At 38.1% G+C, this 24377-nt stretch overlaps 1 protein-coding gene across 5 annotated transcripts in view; it reads right to left on the reverse strand.

The window, feature by feature from the left end:
- Window positions 1-1164: 1164 nt before the first annotated feature.
- GALNT18 (polypeptide N-acetylgalactosaminyltransferase 18) overlaps window positions 1165-24377 on the reverse strand; it is a 246158-nt gene continuing 222945 nt past the window's right edge. The window contains exons 10-12 of one of the 5 annotated variants that reach the window (XM_062620164.1): window positions 16846-17010; window positions 7803-7897; window positions 1165-1663 (exon numbers count right to left, since the gene is read on the reverse strand). In XM_062620164.1, coding sequence (XP_062476148.1) covers window positions 1546-1663; window positions 7803-7897; window positions 16846-17010 — 378 coding nt within the window. In that variant the 3' untranslated portion in view covers window positions 1165-1545. Of the gene's footprint in view, window positions 1664-7802; window positions 7898-9020; window positions 9099-9125; window positions 10240-16845; window positions 17011-24377 lie in introns of those variants that run through there. The other 4 variants (XM_062620165.1, XM_062620166.1, XM_062620168.1 and 1 more) reach the window with 4 other exon arrangements.

Here is a 24377-nt window from a genome sequence, read left to right on the forward strand (position 1 = left end):
GAAATTAAAGCGTCTTTATCTTGTCTAGCTGTGGTACCCTGACACTTGGGTTATTGATGGTCTTCCAGGGTTCTCATTTTAATGGAAGTTTTCACTCAAACAGGCCTGAGGGGGCTCTGAAATTGGTCCAAGTGCAGGTGTTAAGCCTGTCTTTATTGGCTAATACTGTTTTCCTGTTGTTGGCTCAGCATTTTCTTCTCTAAGAGGCAGATGTATGGTAGTTATATATAGCAGAAGGTTGAACACATATAATTAATATGCCACATGACTTATTAAACAGTCATAGGAAACAATACTGCTATCTGGTCCTGAATGTGAAGGCAGTCTGTAAAAGACAGTTTGGCCCATAACCAGCTCCAAAAGAGGTTATGACTGTTACTTAAGTTAACAAACAACAAAATAAAAAGAACAAATAGGGTAATAAAAGAGAGGGAATTTACATACAAATAAAAGCAGCTGGAAATACAGTGTTCTATCTCAACAGACTTTTTCTTCCTCTCCTCATCCCAGTCTTATCTGTGAAGAGAGATGGCACTGCATTCCCACCTCCTTAAAGGCAGGGAGAAAGAGTGTATTCATACTTTTTGCTGTTGCTCTTGGATGGAGCGATTTTTATCCAAGTCTGTGGTATCCAGGGCACAGTGCATTTAAAAAAAGCAGTTGTAAGAACCATGAGCAATTGGAAGAAAAGTGCAGTCACTGAAATGGAGGCCAACCCATTGAGAAATGTCAGAGGGTTTATTTTATCTTTCTTCCAACAGGTGCTGCTTTTCTCTTGTAGCATTTTATTTTATTTTATTTTTATTTTAAATTAATTCTCTTCCTTGTTTCACTTGAGCCCTGGGGTTTTCTCTGTGACTTGATTTAGTAATATTGGTGAGGAAATTTATGAGTGTGTACACATTATACACCTATACACTTGCATACACCGCACCACATCTTCACCTATATTTGCACACCAGTAGCTCAAGTGACCTAGACAGGTCTCCCTGGAGGGAGAAAGGAGAAAATCCTCCCTCACTGCAGCTTCTAGTGTGCAGGTAAGACTTTTTGCCACAAGTCTGGAGAACACTGATAGTAGGCAACAACTTGCTGCGAGAGATCAGGCTTGGGCGAAACTACCACTTAACTTCCAAATGGATTTCCATGGAGACAGCTGAACAGTAACAGTGTTTGGACTTTTTTATTCAATAAAAGTTTGAGTTATAAATATTTTCCATTTGTTTCCTATTTACAGTTGTAAAATATTTTAGGATAGCCTACCCATCACCTGTCATTCAATGTCTCTATAAATGCCATGAAAACATCATTGTGAAATAAAAAACGTCTTATTTTCAGCCCACAGACCCAATTTCCACACACTCACAAAATAAAATCAAATGGACATAAGAGAGGAGAAAAGAAACCAGGGCTGGGAGTGGGTGGGTGTAGAAGGGCAGGAGGAATACAGTACAGCAGGCAACAATGCAGTATTCGCTACACAGTAGCAAAAGAAATGGGTAAAAAATTTAGTCTGCTATGATGACAAGCTTTTCAGGACATTTGTTATAGACCAGCGTTGTCCAGTGCATTTCTGAAGGACGAGTTGAAATCCAAATTCATTTTCATTGTTTTCCTGCAATTCCAGGCAACGTCTGGATTTTCGGTTCTGGATTGGACCTCCCTTTAAAGATGGTAAGGAAAAAAAAAGAAAAAAAAATTGTTTGGATTAAACATTGTGAACTTGTTGCATTGCTACTGTATGACAGCAGTATGATATATTGTATATAGTTTAGAGAACATTCCAGTGCCCATCCACTGAAGTCCACTGCGACTGAAAAATGTTTCCGTTAGAGACAAGATAAGCACTAGAATGGACCTGGAGTGAAGGTTCCCTTTGTCACAGACTGATTCAATCTCTGCTGCATTTTAGAATAGGCTCATTTGCCTGGTTAGTATTTCAGCAAATGGGATTTCAAGAATCAAGCTGCATTTCTAGCTATGCTTTTTAACCACAAGACAAAAGCTTTCCTGTTTGCCTCATTTATCTAGCTTAGTGCACCTCTGAAAAATCAAAAAACAGGCAGGAGAGGACCAGTGCCTTGGCTGGAGGAGTCCTGTCTGTAGGGTAAAATGCAAAAAAATTGTTTATTCTTTGAATTCTGAAATTAACTGTCTTTTACATTGCTAATCAACAGCATTGACTCTTCAATTCTCAGCTTAGTACTTACTGCCATGCCTTCCACTGTTGAGTTGCAGCAGATCTTAAATCAGTGGGGCTATCACTCAGCTAAATATAGCCCTAAATTACAATTAAATTATCATGTAGATGACATAAGTTACCTTTTTTTTTTTTTTTTGTAAATTTAATTCTGGTTTCAGTTGTGTCTTTCATCTCTTTTCTTTTTAATAAAGATAATAGGTAACTTGTACACAACAGCGTGTGGGAAGTTTCCTCCAAGATATAGAGAGCAGTGTAATTCACACAGGGACCTGAAAGTCTGACTTGCTCTACAGTATCTTGGACTCATGTAGTAATTACTGGTTTAATGTGCAAATCAAAGAATGGGATGCAAGTCAGTACAAATTAGTACAGCTAAAGTATCAAAGGAGCAGCCGCATTCAGATTACTGATTTGTACAGTGGGGAAAAAAAGTTGCTATAAAAAGAAAACAACCACCCAACCACGTAACAAAAACCGTGCCTCATCAGTTTTGTTCAAGCCTGTGTTATACCTTGAATTAGAAAGTCATAACGGGGATTGATTTCTGTTAGAATCGCAAGGATATTGGCATAAATCTAATTTAAATGCTGAGTCTGCTTTTTCAGAGAAGGCTGTTTCTGACAGAAGGGTAGCTTGTGCCATTCAGAACAGGTTCTATTATGTTCAAACTGGTGAGTAGGGGGGTACCCTCTTCTTCTATCCTATCCGTTAAGTACTTTGTGTGAGAAGTAAGAGTTCTAAAAACTTTCTCTATGAGCTCTAAAAACTTTATTTTGGACCTTGCTAATGACATCCAGATTTAGGTTTGAAAGCTCTAAATATGGCTTTGGGTAAAAGACAGACCATTTCTAGTATAATCCTCGAAATTTAAAACATGAGGCTCCCATCAATCCGCCTTGGTAGTCCTATGTGCAATCTAGATACAATTTTTCACTGATTACTTCACTTGACAGACAGGCATACAGCAGGCATTTTAATATACCTCTATAGCAAAATGCTGACTGAACTGTATTTTCCCACTGCTGTGTAACTATTATTGACATTCCTATTAATAATGTTAAATGTGGGTGTCTGGTGGGAGCATAAACTCTAAGCTATCTGTAAGCAATATAACTGCTTCACATACAAGAAACATGAAGAAATGAGAATGGGAAATTAGTAAAATCTTATGATATGTTATTTGTTCCTTACCCAAAACACACACCCTACCCCCTATGTTACTTTGGCCTTTTAATTCTCACTGTGGTGAGATTTTTTTTGTCTTTCCAAATGAATTCAGTGAGCTTTGAATTAGATCCCTCAGACTTGAAATACTGAGGTAATGGATACCGTCTCATTGCCAAAACCCCAGTTGTGGGTTGGTTTGTTTGGTGGGCTTTTTTTTTTTTTGTTTTGGGGTGGGTTGTGTTGTTTTTTTTTTTCCCTTCCTTTTTCCCCTCTGTTTCTCCACCCGGCAAAACATACATTTTCTGTTCTTTATGAAAACCTTTGATTATAGTGTTGTTTTTTTTTTTCTCTGCACAGACTCAGTATTGTATGGCAAACAGGGTCACCTCGCTGGGTCTGGGAGCTGGGAATTACAGTTTATCACAAGTTCTGCCTAAACCCAAAATTGAGATCAGCTTCCCTGTACTTACAGCTGATGCTGGGGGTGCTTGTGTTGTTGTGATTTAAGTTAACTAATTCTGTATCTTTCATTTATCAGTTAGTTCTTTTCTCAGTTTTGGTGTCTAAGACATCCTCAGGTCAGATCTTGCCTAAGGAAGCAAGGAAAAGATGCTGTCCCACTTCCTGTCTTGTCAGAAAACTAACTAGTTATGGGAGACTAGTTCAGGTCCATTACTTGGCCGAATGGTTTCTCAGGTCTGTTCATCATTAGCATTTGGAATCCTAGAGCCAAATAAAAACAAAGGTGTCCTTTTAGTTAATTCTGGTTTTTATAACCATTTAGTAAAATTTGTATAAAACTGTACAGTCATGTTTACCACTTGCTCAGCAAAATGGTTTATTGTAATACTACACTTCATGCTAAGTGAAAGACAAGTTGCCTGTGTGCTTCCCTTCCCCATCCTAGGTAAGACCCCTACTTTCCCATTCAAAAGCAAAAAATTGATAGCCTAGGGTAGGTACATAAAATACAGTTCCATAGGCTGAAACAAGTTAAAGAGGAATTCTGCCCATCTGAACTGAATCAGGATTAAGATCAATGCTGATGAGAGGCAGCTCAATGGCAGTAGAAGTCTCAAGAGGATAAATAAATATCCAGGTCATCTATTTTATAAAAATAGGCCTAACATAACATCACTAACAAGTTCAACTGAAAACTTCATGGGTTTTGCAACACAAATTGAAGCAGTTCTTGTGAGAAGCACAAATGTTCTCAGTGCCTGCTGGTAGACTTAGATGCATATAAAACTGATGGAGTGCTTCATAAGCGTACTTTTAACAGTAACTCTATCTCAAGTCACACATCCTGTTATGACCAATAGCTACAGGAATGTGACATAACACACAGTGGAAAGCAATACTATTGACTTGCTTTAGAATTACTGTAGTTTCTGTAAGAGGTTTACTTTCAAGCCTTTCACTAAAGTAGTATCTATCCAATAATACGGAATCTAAGAATGCAATTTGCTGTGCCTGCAAACAACCGCAGTACAAAGATGGTCCAACATACTTGGTAGGCAGTCCAACTTGCGAGTCTGTTGTATGTGAAGACTGACATGATTTTAGAAAGAACAGCATGTTGTAAGTGTATACTTATATATTCCAGGTTAGATCTGGAGTGCTAGTAAGCTGTACAAAGTAATTAGACAGTCTTTGCTGAACTGTTTTATAGTTTTTGGCTTGGATTATTGGGGTTGGTGGATGCACAGTTCCCAAACCATCCCCTCCCTGTATTTATTCTGCAGGGCAGTAAAGTGGGATAGGTGCTCTCTAGAATACTGGTCCTTGCAGAACCAGGCTTAGCTGAAAGCTGTCATAAAGTTTCTCTAGTGTCTAGAAGGCCTCACAGCCAAAGGGCTGCAAATGGGAAAGAGCATTGCTACAGCTTCCTTTGCAAATACCAGGGATGTTATATACATTTATTTTTTTTTTGTAAAGAAATACGTGCAGTGTGCACACACCATGTAACCTGGAATTCTGCCCCTCCATATCACTGCTGCTGCAGAACTGGGGTAACATACCGTGGTTCCTCAGACAAATGCCCTTCAGAACAAAGCATGCTCTGACTTCATGACAAAAGATGCATTAAGAAGTTTCTGTAAATGTGTACCTAGCTAAAACATCCTGAACAGTTCGTGGGTTTTCTTGCCAAAAAGCTCACCTTATGGTTACTTATCTCTTGTGCTGGATGTGCCTTGTAATCAGATGACATCTTACTGGCCATAGGGTAATTTATTTTTCTTTTTTCCTGTCTAGATTTAACAGAAATTCTCCAGTCTTCTCCCAACTCTTTGGCCTATAGGTGCTCTGTAAGTAACACAGGCTTTATAACATACTCTGTTCAAAAATTAATTTTAACTATTTAAATTGAAGTATTTCTCAGTGAACTATATTGTTAGCTGTTGCCCTTCTTTAAGGGCTCTTAGCACCTCATATATCTGATCTGGCTACTGTGAAAATAAGGTGCATTTAACTGCTATTATGTGTATGAAATACACAGTATATATTATATACAATATAGTAACAGCGTTACATATTCAAAAATGTTGTCTGTCAGCTATTTAGATCACTATTTGCTATTGGTGCTTCTTAAATGTGATCTCAGTTTTCCAATACTAACCAAAACTAATTGCTGTGTACAACATGAACTGAGGTGGAGTTATAATAGGGATCAGCCAAACCATTGCTTAAGGAAAAAAAATTGTATTTTTCCCCTCCTCCTCACTTCTCCTCCTGCACTCAGGTTGTGGTAGCCAGGTTGTCTGGTAGCCATTTGAGCACTGGCCTTACACCTACTGGTAAATACATTCTCCAACAATGGAATTAGACATATCATTCAACAGTTACAACAGTTTAATGTCTACATCACACTTTGTTTCATTCCACTACCAAGACTTCTGAGTGTTCAAATTTTACATAATCAGAAATGCTAATTTTTTATATTGCTGCAACAAGTTTTTAATACTGCAGCTGTGACAAATCAAATGATGCAGCCTTATCTCTATGTCCAAAGTAGGTTTTAGTAACCAGTGGACTCTGCAATCCTTTTGTTTTTTTAACCTAGATTGGCTACGGGAATGCAGAACAGTCTAGGTTCTGAGCAGAGCCCTCTAAAAGTGTAATAGTTACATCTTCAGGAAGTACACAATGCTGTTAATTACAGTATTTAAATAAAACAATTTCCTGGCAAAAGGAAATGCAGTTTTATAAAGAGAATGTAATTGGAGGAGAAAACAAATTACAGAGAAACAACATAAAAATCAGAGGTGGAATGTATGGATTTATACCCATCAGTAATATTTTCCACATATAGATATAATTTTGTCACAGATTTATAAAAGACTACAAAGTCCCATTGTTAATAGCAAGATTAGAAAAATAAAAAATTAAAATTAAAAAGATTAAAAAAATAATACCTTGCAAAGAAATAAATTCAAGCCTTCACTGAAAGAGTGAAGAAGCTCTTTATGATATGATACCTGGAACTGCAGTTTACTACAGAAGATGGTGATAAAACTAAGAAAAATGAAGGAGGCTTTAGAGCAGAATACAGTAGCCAGACTAGGAGTCTCATTAGGGATTTTTCAGAAAGTAAACATGAATCATTACCGTGGCCAGCAAATCATTCTGACATAGTAGAAGAACATCTGCAGAAACAATATTCTAGGTATGCAGTATGACTTTTTAAATTAGTTATTGAACACTACTATGTTGCTCTTCTGATAACTAGGATTACCTAGTAAGTCCCTTGTAGAAATGGAAAAACTAGCTTTATGCTAAGCAGTTGATAATGATGCACAAGGTTTTTCTGACTACAGCTGTTGTCCTGAGTAACAAGTTAACAGGCCAGTTCATTTAGAAATAAACTGAATGCCTTTTTGAGAACTGACACTCATCTGGAAGTACTTGTTGGTGAGAGGTGATTTACAGGCTGACATTTTCTGATTTTGCTTTCTCACTATTGAAGGGGATGCTGTTTGTTGAGTGCGCCTCCTGCATCCTGCTTTTGTCATTTACTGCTTACTGTCCTACTTGGGGAAAAAAAAGCCACAACCAACCAAACAGGAAACTAAATGCAGAACCTACTATACTGAGTTGTAGCTGACTACTAGGTGCTCTAACTAGTTGTGAATGCTCTAAAGTTCTGAATTAGAACTTAAGACGTGTTTCTATACTATGTAAGTTACCTGGACAATAAAAAAGAATCCAAAGTTAATGTTCTGCACCAATGTCTTCTGCAGGGTAATTTAGTTCTACTTTTTTTTTTTTTTTCCTAAGGCAATCTTTCTTTTCATAGATTGTGCAATACAGTAGCTGCCTCCGTAGAGAAAGAATATTGTGATATAACTAGGAAACAGATGGGTGTGCTGGATATATTGGCTTTATTTGCATGTTTTAGAAATACATTTTGTGAAAAGCTTAGAAAAGTTACCTTTTCCTCTTTGTTTCTGACATTATATATAAATGACTTCTGCAAACAAGTGAGGCTTGATTTATCTGCTTTGATCTAGGCTCGATTTGAGATGTCTAAAGTAGAAGACAGAGAAAGACAACAAAGATGGTTTAAAGTGTGGTGAAATATTCAGATGGGGGAACTACCCAAAATGAATTAAAATTAGGAGTTTGCTTAGGATGTATATGAAAATTAGTGAGATCTCACTTCAGTGGTCAAAAGCATGAATAGCTCTGAATGCCAGTGTGAAGGTGGTAAATGAACTTTCTACAGAAAAAAGGATTGCTAGAGTTAGAAATTTGTTATAACTGTGATTTATGTGGCTATAGGAAACCTGTTAAATTAATGGACACAGGCATCAATGTTCAGTGACTGACTAGATGTTTTTAGTGGTCTGAGTTCATTATAAGAGCTCTGATAAAACAACTTTCTATAGGCATGCCAAGATGATTGTTCAGACAAATCAAATGTTGGTTTCTGTGAAGAGAAAGCATCAGCAGTCAAGAAGGGAATCCTCCTGGTGCTATAGTTAATCGCTGGCTCAAGAGTGGAGCTCATTTCTGTGAAGCAGCAAGTGCTGACCATTGCCTGAGACAGTCTTCTAGACAAGGTAATTAATCTAGTTAATTAATTTTCTGATCTGTGATGTAGCAAATTGTGTATTCCTAGGTTTCACCTTTTTGACTGGTTTTGAAGCAAGCATCACTTCTGTATACAGAATCACAGAATTGTTTAGGTTGAAAAAGACCCTTAAGATCAGAGTCCAACCGTTAATCTAATACTACCAAGTCCATCACTAAACCATGTCCCTAAGTGCCATCTACACCAGGTCTTTTCAATACCTCCAGGGATGGTGACTCAACTACTTCCCTGGGCAGCCTGGGTAAAGACATTAAACAGAACTGGCCCAAATATGTTGCTTTCTAAGGCTTGTTCTGCATTGCTTGTCCATGTGAAAATCTTGTTAACATGTCTTGCCACTTTTGAGTGTGCACAAGAAGCAATATTACTTGCTAATGAAAATCTGTTCACAGCATGCACCTGGAGGCTATGCCTAGGAACACCTTACTGCCTTATTCTTTTATCTTTTTTCTCCTTATGGATGAAAATACTGTTCCAACATAGCATATCATCTAGAAAACTAATGCAAAGAAGAAAAGTTCACGTTATTACGCATCAACCTTAGCACAGGGGATACTTAGTTATTCATTTTCAGCCAGACAAATAAGAACCTCCTTTTGGCACAATTAGAAACCCCAAGATTTTATATTTTCCCTAGGAAAGACATTTCCTGCAGACATCTTAACAGATTGCCAAAGATTTATGGGGTCTAGATGAGAGAAAATATGTATTCCTATTTCTTTGTGAGGCTTAAATCTTACTAAAATGTTAACTCTTTTGGAAAACAAAAAAATTGAATGACAGTTTTACTTCTTGTGTGTGTGGTGTATTCAATTAGTCTAGATTTTTCTAATCAGAGTGCTCAATATGAAGGCTTCCTAACTAATTTTAACCCAGAAACTGAACTCTTTGCATTGTCATTATATGCTTATGATTAAACCAATCTCTAGAGACGAAGAAATAAATTGAGTGCCAACTGAAGGAAATTAAGAAATGAATTTGCACTAGTATTGCAATCGATCTGCATATTATAACATGGGAATTTAGGCTGGGCTGTTTTGGACTCTGGTCAGAGTATCTAGTTACTTAAAATGGCTTTTTCTCCAGTAACCACACAAACAGTTAGTTGATGCTAATTGATACTGGGAAAGCAACCTCCTTGCAGCTGCTGCACAAACCTTGCACAGTTTACACAGCCAATGGAAATAACCTATTTTTTGTCTGTTATACTGAATATTGTCCCTGTCAGGTTCAGGATACCAAACTTGATGGCCTGGTCATCTCACTAAGTAACAAACTTTTTTCTCATCATATATATAAATTATGGCCTCCTGATTTAATTGCCTTCCAAGTGAACATTTTCCTCAAGCATTTGCATCTTGGTTTGTAGGGTGTTTTTTGGTAGCCAAAACTTGCTTACATACATATTCTTGTTTCCGCTGGAATTAAAGATGCAACTTGTACTGACTTGATCAGGACAGAGTTTTGTTTTCACTTGGGAAATTAGAAATAATATTATGTTTGCTAAAGATAAAAATGATTCCATCTGTCTTGCAGCTGAGGAGTGCAGAGACCAAGAAGTGACTGGTCCAGTAATGCAAACAAAGGACTAAGAACAGAGCTCAGATCTCCCAAAACCCAGCCCTTTTATTTGGGAAGTGTTGGTTATTGGTCAAATTGTAGAAAACATTCTGGATTTGGCCATTCTTTTGCATAGATGTCATTATAATGCCATGCAGTACCCTGTCAGCAGCAACTGTCATCTGTGATTTTTGGATGGAGCCTGTCTGGATATCTGCAATTTGGAAAAATCAGGTGGAACTAGAACAAATAATTTCTTTGTAAATAAATGTGGTGTTTAAAATTATATGCTAAAATATGCAAATAAGGTATCTGTTTTGAAGGGAAAAAAACATGGGTATGTGTTAACTTTCTTCTAAATTAATTCAGCACAAGCGTCTTTGGAGCTTAAATGTAGTCCTCAGGAGAATAAATACTGCATAATGCTATATGCTGGGAAAGACTTGAAATGCACCCATTAAAAGCTTATTTTACTGCTGTATTGACACACAAACTTTCTAGCTGACAAGTTCTACACCTAATTTGCAAGGACTAAAACTTGCTACTAGAAAACTACTCCAAATAGAACACTGAACTTTTCCAAGGAAATTTTGGTTACTGCTAACCTACAGCAATAACTGAAAGCAAATTTAACACCAGCTGTTAAAATACATTATAATAGTATTTGTATTTACTATTTTTTCTGCATTTATTTTGCATATACATTTTCATATTTAAGTTGAAGTCAAGTATTCAAAATGGAGAATGATAACGCTTTCAGATTTTTGTACTTCTAAACAATCCTATCCTGCATTAATGGGACTAAAGAGTTTGTAGGCTTATAGTAAGACATTGTTCAGAGAGTATAAAAAATCCTTACTCTAATACACCTGCGTGTAGAGAGTGTTCAATATGACAGGAATACTGGTTAAGTTGCACATGAATTAAGGACAAATTTACTAGTGCAAAACAAAAATTAAAACACTAAGTATCACTTTCTCATGTCTAAGCAGAACAATGGTTCAGGTTCCTTGTCCTCCAGCTATAACACTTTGTGCAATTATCCAGTTAGCTAAAATATTAAACACTGGCAAGTTAGGGCAATATTTGACCAAAGACAGGTAAAGAGTTGCAAGGTACAGAAAAAACTGCTGCTGATATACTGGACCCATAGACCAACACTGCATGGGGGCCCCTGAGGCTCATGGAAGTGCTCTTTTGTGGTCGAGGTTTAAAGCTTTACACTTGTCAATGGTGGTTATTTAAAAATCAGATAACCTCAGTAAAAATACAGGGCTTAACCTAGTCTGTTGGCTCAATTAATTGAATAATTAGGCTCTGTTTCTATGTTTCTCCTGCAGGATCAAAATCTCTGTTTCTTTTAACAGGATCAGGATCACTTACTGTTCTGAGCTGACAGGCAGACAAGCACTGCATAATTACATAGCTGTGTGGCAGCACAGCGTGTCTTATATTGCAAATACATACTGAGTGTATTTGTGTCCTTTGGGGTTAAAAGTACAGCATAAATTCAAATTCCTGACAAATTAATGATGCATTTTTTCTACCCCAAGGTTCTCATAATGAAAGAATCTGAAGAAGTTCATGGGAACTATTGTTCTTTTAGACACACGACTCTACTAAAATTAATCCCTCCTGTACATCGATGTCCTTGGATAACGTACGGGTTGAGAACTGGGAGAGGACATTAGAAGGAAACTGCTGTTTAATGGTGTTAGCCTCCACTTCTGAGGAAGGTATGCTCAGCAAGGGGGCGTATGAAATTGGTACAGAGACTCTTTGCTTGCTTCACAGGCCTCCGGCTTAATCCTGCCATGCAGCTGCACCATGCATTTGCTTACTTGTTTGGGGTGTTGCTGTGGGTGATGGTTCTGGCTAGCAGTAGTACTGTACATCCTCTGACTTTGTAAAATAAATGCAAGGAAGAATAATTCAGGATGACTGTCTGGCAAAGGCCAGAATATGTAGGAGGAATAAGATGTAAATACTTTCATTAATTTTAAGGTCTATTCTTTCTTTACATAGCTACATAGACTACTTAACCTGTCTATTACTTAATACCTATTAAAATGAGATCTGAATCATTACGTTTATCTGTGGAATACTGTAACTGAGTAACTAATTTGCTCATCTCATTTGCTCGTCTGTCTTTCCTTCTCCTTCCAAAGCAATTCCTACTATGATATTTGGAAAATTATACATATGGTAAGTAGAGTTGTCAGCAACAAATTTTTATTTACAGCTTCTCAGGAAAGCATAAACCACCCACTGGAAGATTCCTGTGGACACCTCCAGCACTAACTAGAATCAGTTCTCTGTAACACATAAAAGCTATGTTAGCATCACAGGCAGATGCAAGTGTCAGTGGATAAGGGTACACAGTAGTGCTTGAGCCCAAGCTTTGCATGGCCACTCCCTCCCATGAGGGCTATCCCTACAGATGCATACTCTAATCTTCCTATGGCATCCACACTGGAATTTTAATTACATAAATTAACACAGCTTGCTGTATTGAAAAGAATTCAACATGGAACAGACTTGAAAGGATTAATCTCTTCAGTTTTTAGCTCTGCCTCATGTCCTTTCTTATACCTCTTTTTCCACTGAGCCCTCACCTGTCATGTTTCTCACAACAGCAGTGACAGTGCAGCTAGTCTGGTTAAAAGCATAAGAAACAGCCACACCTGCATCTGCATATAAACATGAACACACTTCAAGGTAAAGAGTAATTACAGAAAAAACATCATCCTTTTGCCTTTTTTATGCTGTTGAAGGAGTCCTAACGTTCCATAAAGTATTCTCTAGCTGATCTCTGCCACCTGGGTCATGCATGTAGACATGAATTTCACTCATAGGTCAGGCATTGTGTCGTGCCTGCCTTTCTATCAGCAAGAAACCTGAGTAATCAGGCTGGAGACTGAGAAACTTCCAAAAAAAAACCCCAAACCAATACACCTCCTCCAAAAAACCTGACTGAAGCATTTAGAATGTTCTATTTCTTAGTACACAGAACAAACTTAACGGTATCAGATAGCTCAGAAGAGCATGGGTTTGGCCATAGTGTCTACTGAAAAATGTCCCAAGGAGTTTTGTGTCCAGGTGCACTGGCCTCCATCTCCTACGTTTCAGCACCTTCCTTGTTACCCCAACAGCCCATGGCAGACAATCACTGCGGCAGCCTGAGGATGGCAGCTTTACTGAGCACATGGGCAGTGACTGCCATGCACATGTGCTGCTGACATGGTGCTTTCTGCAAATGCTCCGTTTCGCAAGGGAGCAGGCTGCTTCTGCCAGCACGCTGCATGTGCACCTCCTCCTTGCCATAAAGCACTCACAGGGTGTGAGCAGGATTGTTTAGTACTAAATAAGGGGGACTCAGTGGCAACTGAGGTTAGGTTTCACTTACTTCACAGTTCATGATGCCAGAGCAGCTTCCTTGATATCATGTTTATATTAATATTTTAGTAGAATTCTGACTTTTATTTCTATGCAATTCTTGTCTCTATCCTCTCTGCCTTGTGTCGTTTCTCATGATCACTTATGATTTTGCTATAAGGTCTAATTTTGTTCTGATTAAATGAAAAAGTGGTGAGACAAGACTGATCTAGATGAACTATCAAACACCTAGAAGACTTTTCAGCATTAAAAATATACCCAAAATAAGCATTTCTCTAAGAGAAGACTTGACAAACAGCCTGAACAATAACATTCTTGAACACTACTCAGCTGATGGGAATCTTTTCAAGGCTAATTTACATAATTTGCCATAATTACAGTTATAATCTCTTGAAGAAGCCTTGGAAGGAAGTGTGTAACTGAATTTTATTTGGTCTCATTACATTTGGCAGCTTTATAAAACCAGGAGCCTGGAAATTTGCTCAGCTAAATCCTGATTATACAAACACATCATACAAACTTTGAATGCTCAATGCAAGTTTGTCTTGTACCAAAAGACACAACCAATCTCTCAAGGCCTCTGTCCAGTCAGCCAGCATGATGTGTAATGAAAAATGTTTGAAGTACCAGTGGTGGTTCCTTCCATGTAAGTGTCCCTCAAATCACTATTCCATTCACAAGGTAGCAGTGGACACCTGAATGCCTGACTCCAGCTGTTTACCACTGTTAACAGGTAGCCAAGTAATTTAAAATTCTAACACCAAAGAAGGTATATTTTTTGTAAAGAAATAAAGTTTGATACACATATACACACGTGGCTGTATGTGTACATACACACACTTCTAATGATACAAATATGCAAATTAAGAATTAAGTAATTCTGTAATAGATCTACAGAAACAAGAACGTGTCCACTAGCTGATGATAAGCCCTATTTCTACTTTCTCTCAGTACATTTCAACATGTGTGGAATGCAGGGCAAACACTGATTTCTGTGGGGAAATCTAGTTCAATTAGTTTACTGTACTCTGGTTGGTAAAGTCTGTTTCCCATTCCCTTTCTGAGGCAATTCTCCACTTGCACTGCTGTACTTTTAATTATCCGTATAATCGGACAGTCTTGTTGAAAGGCTAGAGAATCCAGAGAATTTAAAGCATACTTGCAGTCAAAGGAAGTTGCTATAAAAAAACATGGTCAGCATCTACATTTTAATTTATATTTCACAAACTTCAAAACTACATAAGCATCAATGCTTACAGTCCTGCTTATTTTCAAGAGTTCTGCTCACTGTATAATATAGAAAAGAAGTACCAGAGCTTTAAAAGAGTAACATAAAAGACTCTCTCAGATAGACAGCTTCCAGTGATTCACAGAAACTTGTCACCAAACTAACGGGAGCATTTCAAATGGAGTTCATCAGTTGATCCTGTCAAGCCTTGGTTACTTTCATTACCTTTCTTCTAGCTTACAGAATGTACAAAGGGCTGTGTACCATGCTGTATGTTGAGTGATAACAGCATTTTAATTGCATTGGCATTAACAAAATTCTTTCTGAACAGAAAGCTTTTAATTATTTCATTTGTCTCTTAATTTATCGTAAGGAAACAACTAATTAGCTTTCACTTCTCCTGGGTGGAAGTTTCTTTGTAGAAGACTGAAGTACTGTCCATTGAATCTAGTTTAACATCACTGTAGCTTTACTGGGAGATCATATTTGAAACATGGAATGGAAATACAGACAGAAAGAAAATAAATAACCTTAATTAATTAAATACCATTTTTTAAGCTTTAAATAATAAAATTATCAATGCATTCTACTGCTGCCTCCTAAACCAAATCTAACATCATCAGTATTACAAAATACACCAGTATCCTGGAGCAGAAACCATTAATTGCCACCGAAGGATTGGGTTACAGGGAGCAATCCCTAAATAGGTGGACAGTACTAAAATGTTACTGAAATATGATTTAAATATGTTAATTATACTCTTTTAAAATGGTACTATCAGTGCACAGACAGCCACAATGAGGCCCCCCTTATGACAAGACTACTGTTAAAATTTGAGAGAAGATGTAATTAAAATTCTGCCCTTGAGGGGACTGAAGGGGAAAGCTGGGATGTCTTTCCAGGTTAGGGATTTAAGGTCTGCTGCTTGAGAGTTACCCTAAAAGACAAAGATCTGGATTACTTCAAACATAAATACAAATTATATTAATAGTATGCCTTACTGATTAGTGTCCAAATGACTCTGCACTAAGATAGATGCTGAACTGTATTACCAGTGTCCTAAAATATACTTGTCATGGCTGTTGAAGTCACATAAAAAGAAACTAATGAGTTGGCAGAAAAGGTATTTGCAAACCCACGTGGACATTACAGAAAAATTAAATGCAGGAATAAAGTTACCTTAATGGTGAGCCTCAGCCCATGAGCTGGAGTACATAACTAGATTTGTAGGCTCAAACCTGCTGAGGAGCAACTGTGAGCAGTCAAACTTGCACTAGCTATTAAATTTTTCCCAGAAGCTAAATGAGGTACTTGGTGTACGAAGTACTGTAATTTTATTTATCCAAAGCAACTGACATGTCAGTATCTGACATGGTTAACTTCCAGTGTCTTAACTGGAAAATCTTTCCTTCCTTTGAGAGACTAAATCTGAGTATCTTTAGCTTCTAAACATCAGAACCTGGTTTGTCTTCAGGGTAACCTATATCCCTCTGTGGAAACAGTGATACACTTTGAGTCACTTTGCTTGTCTTAGCTGAACCAGACAGCATGATCTCCATAAGCACTGCATCACAGAGCATGTTTTCTAGCCCTAGAACTTTTGTAGCTTCTTTATAGTTCTCCTTTGTACTTCTCAATCAGTTAAGAAGTGCTGGCACCAGGCCTGGACTCAAATGTCCAGCATTCTTACCACTGTGAAATCACTTACCAGCATTTACTTGTGCCACTCTGGATCTCTCTTTCACACACACAACACGTTAGCTTTTTAAAGTAAGGAACATGCAAAAGTAGCTCAATATGAGGCTGTAATTACCAGTGACCTACCACCCCCTTTTCTGAGTTGCTACTTCTAAATAAATAACCGAACAATAAGCTTTCTGTTCCTTGTTTTTAAATAGGTTATTTTGTATTTGGTTATAAAATAACTTATTTTTTGTTTTTTTTTTCTTTTGATTGACAGAGTTCTGCAACAGTGATCTGCCTTAGAAACAAATTATTCATTGTGAACTCAGAAAATAAAATACAAATTTTATAACTTCCTGAGGTAGGGATCAAATGCAAACACAGCTTCCTGGCTCTGTGCACAGAAAGCAAGGCTAAATCTGATTCTAGTCTGTTGGTGAACAGATTACTCACACTTCAGATACAGAAAGAGAGCTTTAGAACTTTCTGAAATGCCTGCTGAGTAAGCATTACCTGAGTAAACTGCCAGTAAAGCTTCATTCTCTTGGCTTTGGCATAATTGCATTCAATGAGCCTGGGCCTGCTGTTCACATCCACCAGGCATCTGTTGTCATCATCGTCGATAGTGGGACTCAGAACACCCACATGGAGCTGCTGATTGCTTGTGTAATAAACATTCTGCAATAGGAAGCACAAACAAGATTTGTGGCCTCTAGACAGAAGCAGCACTTTTACCAAAAAGCTAATGGCAATGATAAATATGCTGCATAGCAGTAGGCTGACCCCATGGTGGCTTTGAATTATTTCCTTTAATGCAGGAAGCAGCACAACACTTTAAAAGTTGTTCTAAATTAACAATTAGTTGTTAATTGGTGCCAACAAGCAAATGCTGGTACGTGATAGGAAATATGCAAACACAACTCATTGTTGTCTCATCATGTGCCTTTTAACTTCTGTTTCTTATGGTCATGCACTGTGGGTCTCCAAAAAGTAAGATACACACTCTTCCTGCTACTTGTAGTAGGAAGTGGGAATAGTTTGAGTATTGCCATCAACTCTGATGAGACTATTTCATCTGACTGGAGAGGTAAGAAGAGAACAGAAGCAAAGCAGTTCATAAGAAAGGATCTCAGTCTTTTATATGACAGACAGAGAAATGAAGATTTTATTAAAAAAAAAAAAAAAATCAAGCTAAACCCCGAATTTGAGGCACCTGCTGACCGGAAACCAGTATAAACAAGAAAAAGTTATTAGCATCTGGTGACAGACAGATACAAGGCAGGAGAGAAAACCAAATGGCCATGGTTTGGGTTATTCTCATATTATTTTTTACATGTCAATCACACAGATACAAGAGACTGGAAAAAGGGACCAGATATGGCTGCTCTGGATTTCCAGCTGTCATAAGCCTCAGTAATTACACTTAGGGCTGAAGGCATGAGGCTAGTATAGTTCACAAATTCTTTCTACTCCGTTTGGCTACAAATATATGTGGGAGGTTCCTCTAGATGAAAGAAAAAGAAGGGGAAGGAAGGTGAGCTTGCCAGATAGTCAGTAATGTCCTCTTGAAGATAACATGTTACATACACACCCAGAAAGGTAACACAGGACTATGCCAGGATTGTGTTTGCTAATCACAACTACTACTTACTTTGCTACAATCAGACCTTCTTCCTGGGAGGACCATGAAAAGATGAAATGGCAACATCATATTTCAGGTGTAAGGCTTTGACAGCTCCAGTGGTATCAGAGTCACAATGGACAAGAGCTGACAGAAGCACCAAATTAATGTCCCTGTCATTTACTGTACCCATTCCATGTGTCTGTAACAAAAGGGGAGCTGGAAATCATGCTGTGTGTATCTGGAAAACTTTCCTGTTCCTGGAGGTTGATGGTACTATCTCCCGGTATCTGTTCATTGTTGACATTGTAGCTTATTTTACATGTGTGTATTCTTATTTGTGAAAAGTCTGATAAAATATTGATTGCAGTAGGGGAGAAAGCAGAGAAACAACAAACCAGAACTGTGGAGAGATTTGGGAGCTTCGTGTAAAAAAAATAATAATAATAATCCCACCTTTGAATGCTGAAATCAGTCAATGCAGGGATTATATAGAGAACAAAACAAATCATGGTGTTTCTGTGTAAGACTGTGTCCTCTGTTCATTCTCCTGTAACACGTCTAGGGAAGATCCACAGCAGGTATAAACTGACATAGTTGCACAGAAGTTGATGTTAGTGATTTAGACTAATCAAATATTTGACCCCCTTCATCAAGTTTCATGCTTTTCAACCCACAGAAATAACAGCAATCTGAGGTGGCCGAAGAGAGATGAATCTAGGTTATCTTATTGCTGAAAGTCTGAATAGAGAAAAGTTGAATAGTTCAGTCATGCTCTACAGAAGAAGAGAAGGGTAAATAAAAGCACCTAGCAGAGCACATTTCCAAAACGCCTGGTTATTATGGACTGAAGTAAACTGTACGAGCTGCAGAAAGACTTAAGACCACCACACCCCACACTCCATCCACAAGTTAGATAATTAACATTCTGCAAACAAAACTGATTCTTTAGAAGAGCAATAAACATTTGGAATGCACTTTCTAGACAGAAACTATTTTAGATACTGCACCTATTTTAGATACATTAAAGATCTATCCAGATACTTTTTTGGCGAGAGATTGAGGTAGTGATATAGCAAGGCTGTAAAATCAAGATAATCTCCAAAGGGGATTATTAGGACGTATTGACTGTACAGGTGAACATTTTGTTGCACTTCATTTTCCTCTTACCTAAACTTACTACTAGAAAATGAGAGGGAAATTGACAGTTATTTGCATTTCTGACTAATTGGAAGTGATCTGTTAATTCCATTTGTTCAGCACATTGTCACCACACAAAAAAGTAGGAGAAAAATTAGGGGGCTTGCTTGGTTTTTTTTTTTTGCATTTTGTGTTCTTAAAGATACACATCAGTCACAGAAAACAAATAAGCACTCTTGGCTGTAACTCTGAGAAGTGCCAAACTATAGCTTCGGGTTGCTTGTTCAAAAAAGTGGCGTACCTGCAGACCCTGAGGGCTGAGCTGTTTTTATTACTCATTCTCATCAGCCTTTCACAGAGTGGCCTGAAGGCTCCACGTAATCATTCCATCTTCCTGGATAAAGCAAACCCAATTCCACCAGCTTTTTTGATGTCAAAGCAGCAGTGGTTCAGCCTGAGCATCTTTCTGGGCAGAAGCAGAATGACAGCTCTGGCTGGGGGAATTACTCAATTCTGTTTGTTGGCAAAATGGTACAGAAATGAAACAATCAAATGCAATTATGCTTAACAGATTTAATTAGCAGGTTGTTGCTTACCTTCAGGGAGTTCACCCTACCTGCTAAGGTCACTTCATTTTTCAATGTGGACCAGTTTAGAAAAAGAAGTGTGAAATCTTGTACTCACACCTAGTACTGGAAAAGGCACCTTTGAGCTCCTAATCGGCATGTAAAAATAAGCTCAAACTGAAATGGATGCTGGAACGGTAACAGTCTGCCTAACGAGGCTCTTTCAAGATGTTGCTTTGCTTATCTGGTAATATGGATATAACTTAATTATTCTAAATATTATTATAAATATTTAAAATCTTATCCAAGAACACCATACATTACTTTAGAATTGAAAACATTGCACAACATGGTAATTTGACTACTGTGTTTTTCTAACGGAGGGATCACATCCCGTACACTTGCACGTACACTTGAGCAACACACTAGCAAACAGCAAGGCATAGGTTAGTGTTGCACCTCTCCAGAAAACTTTTCTTAAAACTTATGAACAGTCCCTGGCTCCTTTCCCCCAACCCAAGAATGAAACAGTCCCTGCACTGAGAGAGCAGAGTAGTAACTATGTCAGGATGAAGGGAGGACATCCATTTGGTATAACAGAATTAACTATTAACAGTACCAAGTAATGCTTTTCTAGTCTGAAACTTAAAGCTATTAAACACAAAATCATGGTACACCCTCCCTTTAAATAATTTCATATATTAAGAAAAATATTTTACTTGGTTTCGCATTATATCTCTCTGTTTCTATTTGATTATTCTAATTTTCTAAAATACTACTTTATTTCTTTCCCTTTCCCCTCCTGCCATGTGGTTTAGTTATTTTTGTGTTTCTTTTTTAGTTAAAAGGTGGTATACAAATTACCTGTCTCGGGTGGGCTGCAGGAGATTAACCACCTGAGCTATATGAACTGAATTATCATCCCATAATGTACTTCTTAAGTAAGACATATAGATGAGGCTCTCAGTGACATGGTTTAGTGGTGGTCTTGACAGTTGTGGGGTAATTGTTGAACTTGATGATCTTAAAGGTCTTTTCCAACCTAGTTGATTCTGTGATTCTATATATGACTTTTTATTGAATATATTTTAAACTGACCTTCAGGTAAAATACGATCTTATGCATCAAAACCATGCTCATGTTTTTATGTGTAGCCCTATAAAAAACATTCTGTATTGTGAGTTAAATAAGCTGTTAAGTAGATAAATGCCCACAGCAGTACTTCTTCAAGAGGATGCTTTTAACAAGCATCAACGACTATGTTAGCTGTTTTACAAACCACTTCAGCACAAAATGGACAACTGAGGCACTTTTGTTCAAAACACTTCAGAAGATACAGGCAAAACACATTTTACCAGCACATTTGCTCCTACCAGATTGTAGCATCACCATCAACTAACAGTAATTTTGCAGTAATTTAGGAAAGTGATTTTTGGACAATCACTCCAGGTACTGTCTTGGAAGTCCAAATGACTGAATGTGGACTATTAAATGTGGACTATTAAGTCATTAGGGTAACTGTGAAAATTTTCCTCAGAACTTGGACCTCTCCTTTCTGCTACCACAGCAAATGTCATAGCAGTGCTTATTCAAGGGGCTGGAGACTCAGTAGGCAAAAATCTGCTGAGTCCCACTGAAGTCAGGACAGTTGCTGTATGCTGATTTACAGCTTCTTTGCACTTTCATTGAAGATGCAGCCTCAGCAAAACACAACCACACATTTTCCCATCACCATCACATACACCCTCCCTGAGGAGCTACTGAATTTCCACAGAAAGAATCCAGCTTGGATGTTGGTATACCAAAGCACATGATTTAAATAAACCAAAACAAGTAACTCCATTATTCTGTAAAAGAATAAGCCTCCTTACATTTCACTAGTCTGTTCTAGCCCACCGCACTTCACCATCTTGTTTCTTTAGCTCTAACAGTACAGCTGTGTCTCCTGGGGAGCTGGAAGGGAGCACCTTTGTTCAGGAAATCAGCTAGTAAGAAGGCACTTACCTTCTCAAAAAGTGACACTGCAAGGATTCAGGATTACTTAGAAACTCTGTAAGAATGTAGTCAGGATTAGTGACCCACAACGTGTCAGCGAGAAAGTGGGGCCTGAGCCATAGGCACTTCCACACCTCTTTCAGCCACTCCACCAGATGATTTTCAACAGTGACTGAGGGCTGTTCACATGCAGATGTGCTGGCTCTGGAAGGTTGCCACTGCCCACCTGCCTTCCCTGCCCTCACTGAAAGCAGTGCCCTCAAGAAACTTCCTCTGGAAGCCTGGGGATCACAGCAGATTAAAGTGATGCAAAAGAAGTCGTTCAAGACAAAACCCAGTGTTACTCTGCTTTCAGCTGTAATCTTGATGTATCACTTGCACAGCCAGTCATCTGACTGCCAAAGAGGTCCTCCTCTGCTAAGATAGCAGTGACCCAGTGCTCACTGGGAAAAACCTGTGAGCAGCACATGCAAGTGTCGGGGGCAGAAAGTGAGCACAACAAAAAGCAGATCTGCATGAGAATGCTGAAAATTGGGGAAAAAAGAAAGAATTTGTGATCTATAAAAGGTTAGCGCTGAGACAGTGCACACCGAGTCCAGTGCATACATGCAGACGATCTCTTTCCTGGTGTTAAGAGATGATCTGACAAGATTTGGCTACCTTTGTTTACATGGGAGATTCACACTAAGCACGATTCACAAAATCCTGGTTAGCACTTCTGTCCTTCATGATGGCAGGGAGGCTTGGCCTTGCCAGATGGGGCAGACTAAAAGCTTGGGACAGACTACCCTGGTACAGGTCAGCCAGTCAGTCTGGGCGTGGTGGAGTGAAACGTGCTGCTGTTCCTTCTAGAAAATGACCAACTCGATTGCCATGCAGGTTCTCTGCATGGGTAGAACAGTAATTTGGGTGGGATACTCTCATTTTATGTGCTGTGTTACAGTGGTGAAGTAGAGAACACATCCTAAATCTGCCATGACAGCAATGAAGGCGCAGGTAATTCTGGAAATTCTTTTGGCCCAGTGAAAACATTTGAAACACCTACACAAAATAAAATCTGCACAAACTCCTATGATGCTGTAGCCTACAAGGAAAAGGAAATGAGCTCTGCTTACTTGGGCACAAACACAAGACTTTGTCCTCACAATGATGTGATGCAGAGTTTCTATTCATGAGAAGATTGCCCTAAAAGGTCAAATTGTGATTCCCATTGCAATTAACAATGAAATTCCACTGACTTTAAGTGCAATGAGATGTCTGACTTCAAGTTTATTATTAAAATTTGAAAAGCCACCAGACTTGATAGACTTTAGAGCTGAAGCGGGCTGCCAGTTGCAATAAATTATTCATAGGAGCTGGTTTATCGTGTAGCAAAAAAGTTACAGGAAGATGTTCAACTTAACGCAAAATGATTATCTGAAGGATAAATTGCTAACTCCCCACCGGAAGTTTAAAGCAATACACACCAATTTTCTGGCTGAAAGCCGTTCGTAATGCTTATGGCAATGTTCCCAGATGAAATCACACTGGAGACTCGTACATGACTCTGCATTTACAATAAGCAAACTTAATGCTCACCAGCAGCAGTATTTATTTGCTACCCTGCTTTTGTCATAATAACTAAGAGGGATAAGAAGCCTGATTCACCACTACTTTATTCCATCTTTGAACTGTATTTTTATTCAAATGAATCCATGAAGTCATTTATTGTCAATATTAAATATTAGGTCCAAAGTCTCACAGCAGATTCATACTTGACTACAACTCCAGCTAAAGAGTAGTCTGGTGTATTCCAGTAAATCCATACTTGGGTAACACTGCTGTTACTTGCCTATTTATATTGTTCCTGGTTTTTATTCCACCACTTCTCGTTAGACAAACACATCCAAAGGAAAGAACTTAGCAACCCTTGTAAGAAAACTCTCAAGAGAATCCAAGTTAATTTTTAATAACACAAACATCACTAAGATAAAAATCAAGTGTTTTCCCATTTACTGTTCCTGTAGGAAATGACAGGAGAGAGAGGCTGTGCTGTCCTGTAGCCATGATCAACTGCATTGTTGCGTCTTTCGCTGCCTGACAAAACTTACTGCCGAAGAAGTACAAGCATAAGAGGACAGGCTGAGGATTACAGAAAGTCACCCCTAAGCCGCAGGTCAATCTGTAGAAGATTTATATTATTTTTCTGAGGTAGGTTTTTGGCTGGTGCATCCTTATGGCACAACTTTAAAACAATTATAACCATACATATTGAGGATCTGTTCACTATAAAACTTGACTTACTGATAAGCTAACAAACAGCTAGAATGCCAGCTAGACCATAATTTAGACTTGTAAATTGTCAAGTGTGTAAGAAGGAAACTACTCACTATTTCACTTCAGTGTTTAGATTTTTATCTTCTGAATTAACTGATCAGCATAGCAATTATCTGACCTATGGGTTTTTCTTCATGCCCGTGCACTAATTAACTTCCAAACTATAAGCAACAATATTTGACAGCAATAAAGCTAAGATGCTCAGAAATTTCAAATAACTTAGTGTGAGGCTACAAATATAGGCTTAAAGACACAAAACTGTTAACACATTTATTTAATAGAAAACTGACAGGAACTCAATGCCAGACTTTTTAATTTAAAATCATGAACCTATATTGCAGTGAATACCTAATTCTGCTGTTGCCTACTTTGGTATTCTGCTTTGGTTTTATTTAAAAGAAGCAAAC

The sequence above is a fragment of the Pezoporus occidentalis genome, unplaced genomic scaffold, assembly GCF_034315485.1.
Source record: "Pezoporus occidentalis ecotype Australia unplaced genomic scaffold, CSIRO_AGI_Poc_V1 ctg22, whole genome shotgun sequence".
Taxonomy (NCBI): domain Eukaryota; kingdom Metazoa; phylum Chordata; class Aves; order Psittaciformes; family Psittacidae; genus Pezoporus; species Pezoporus occidentalis.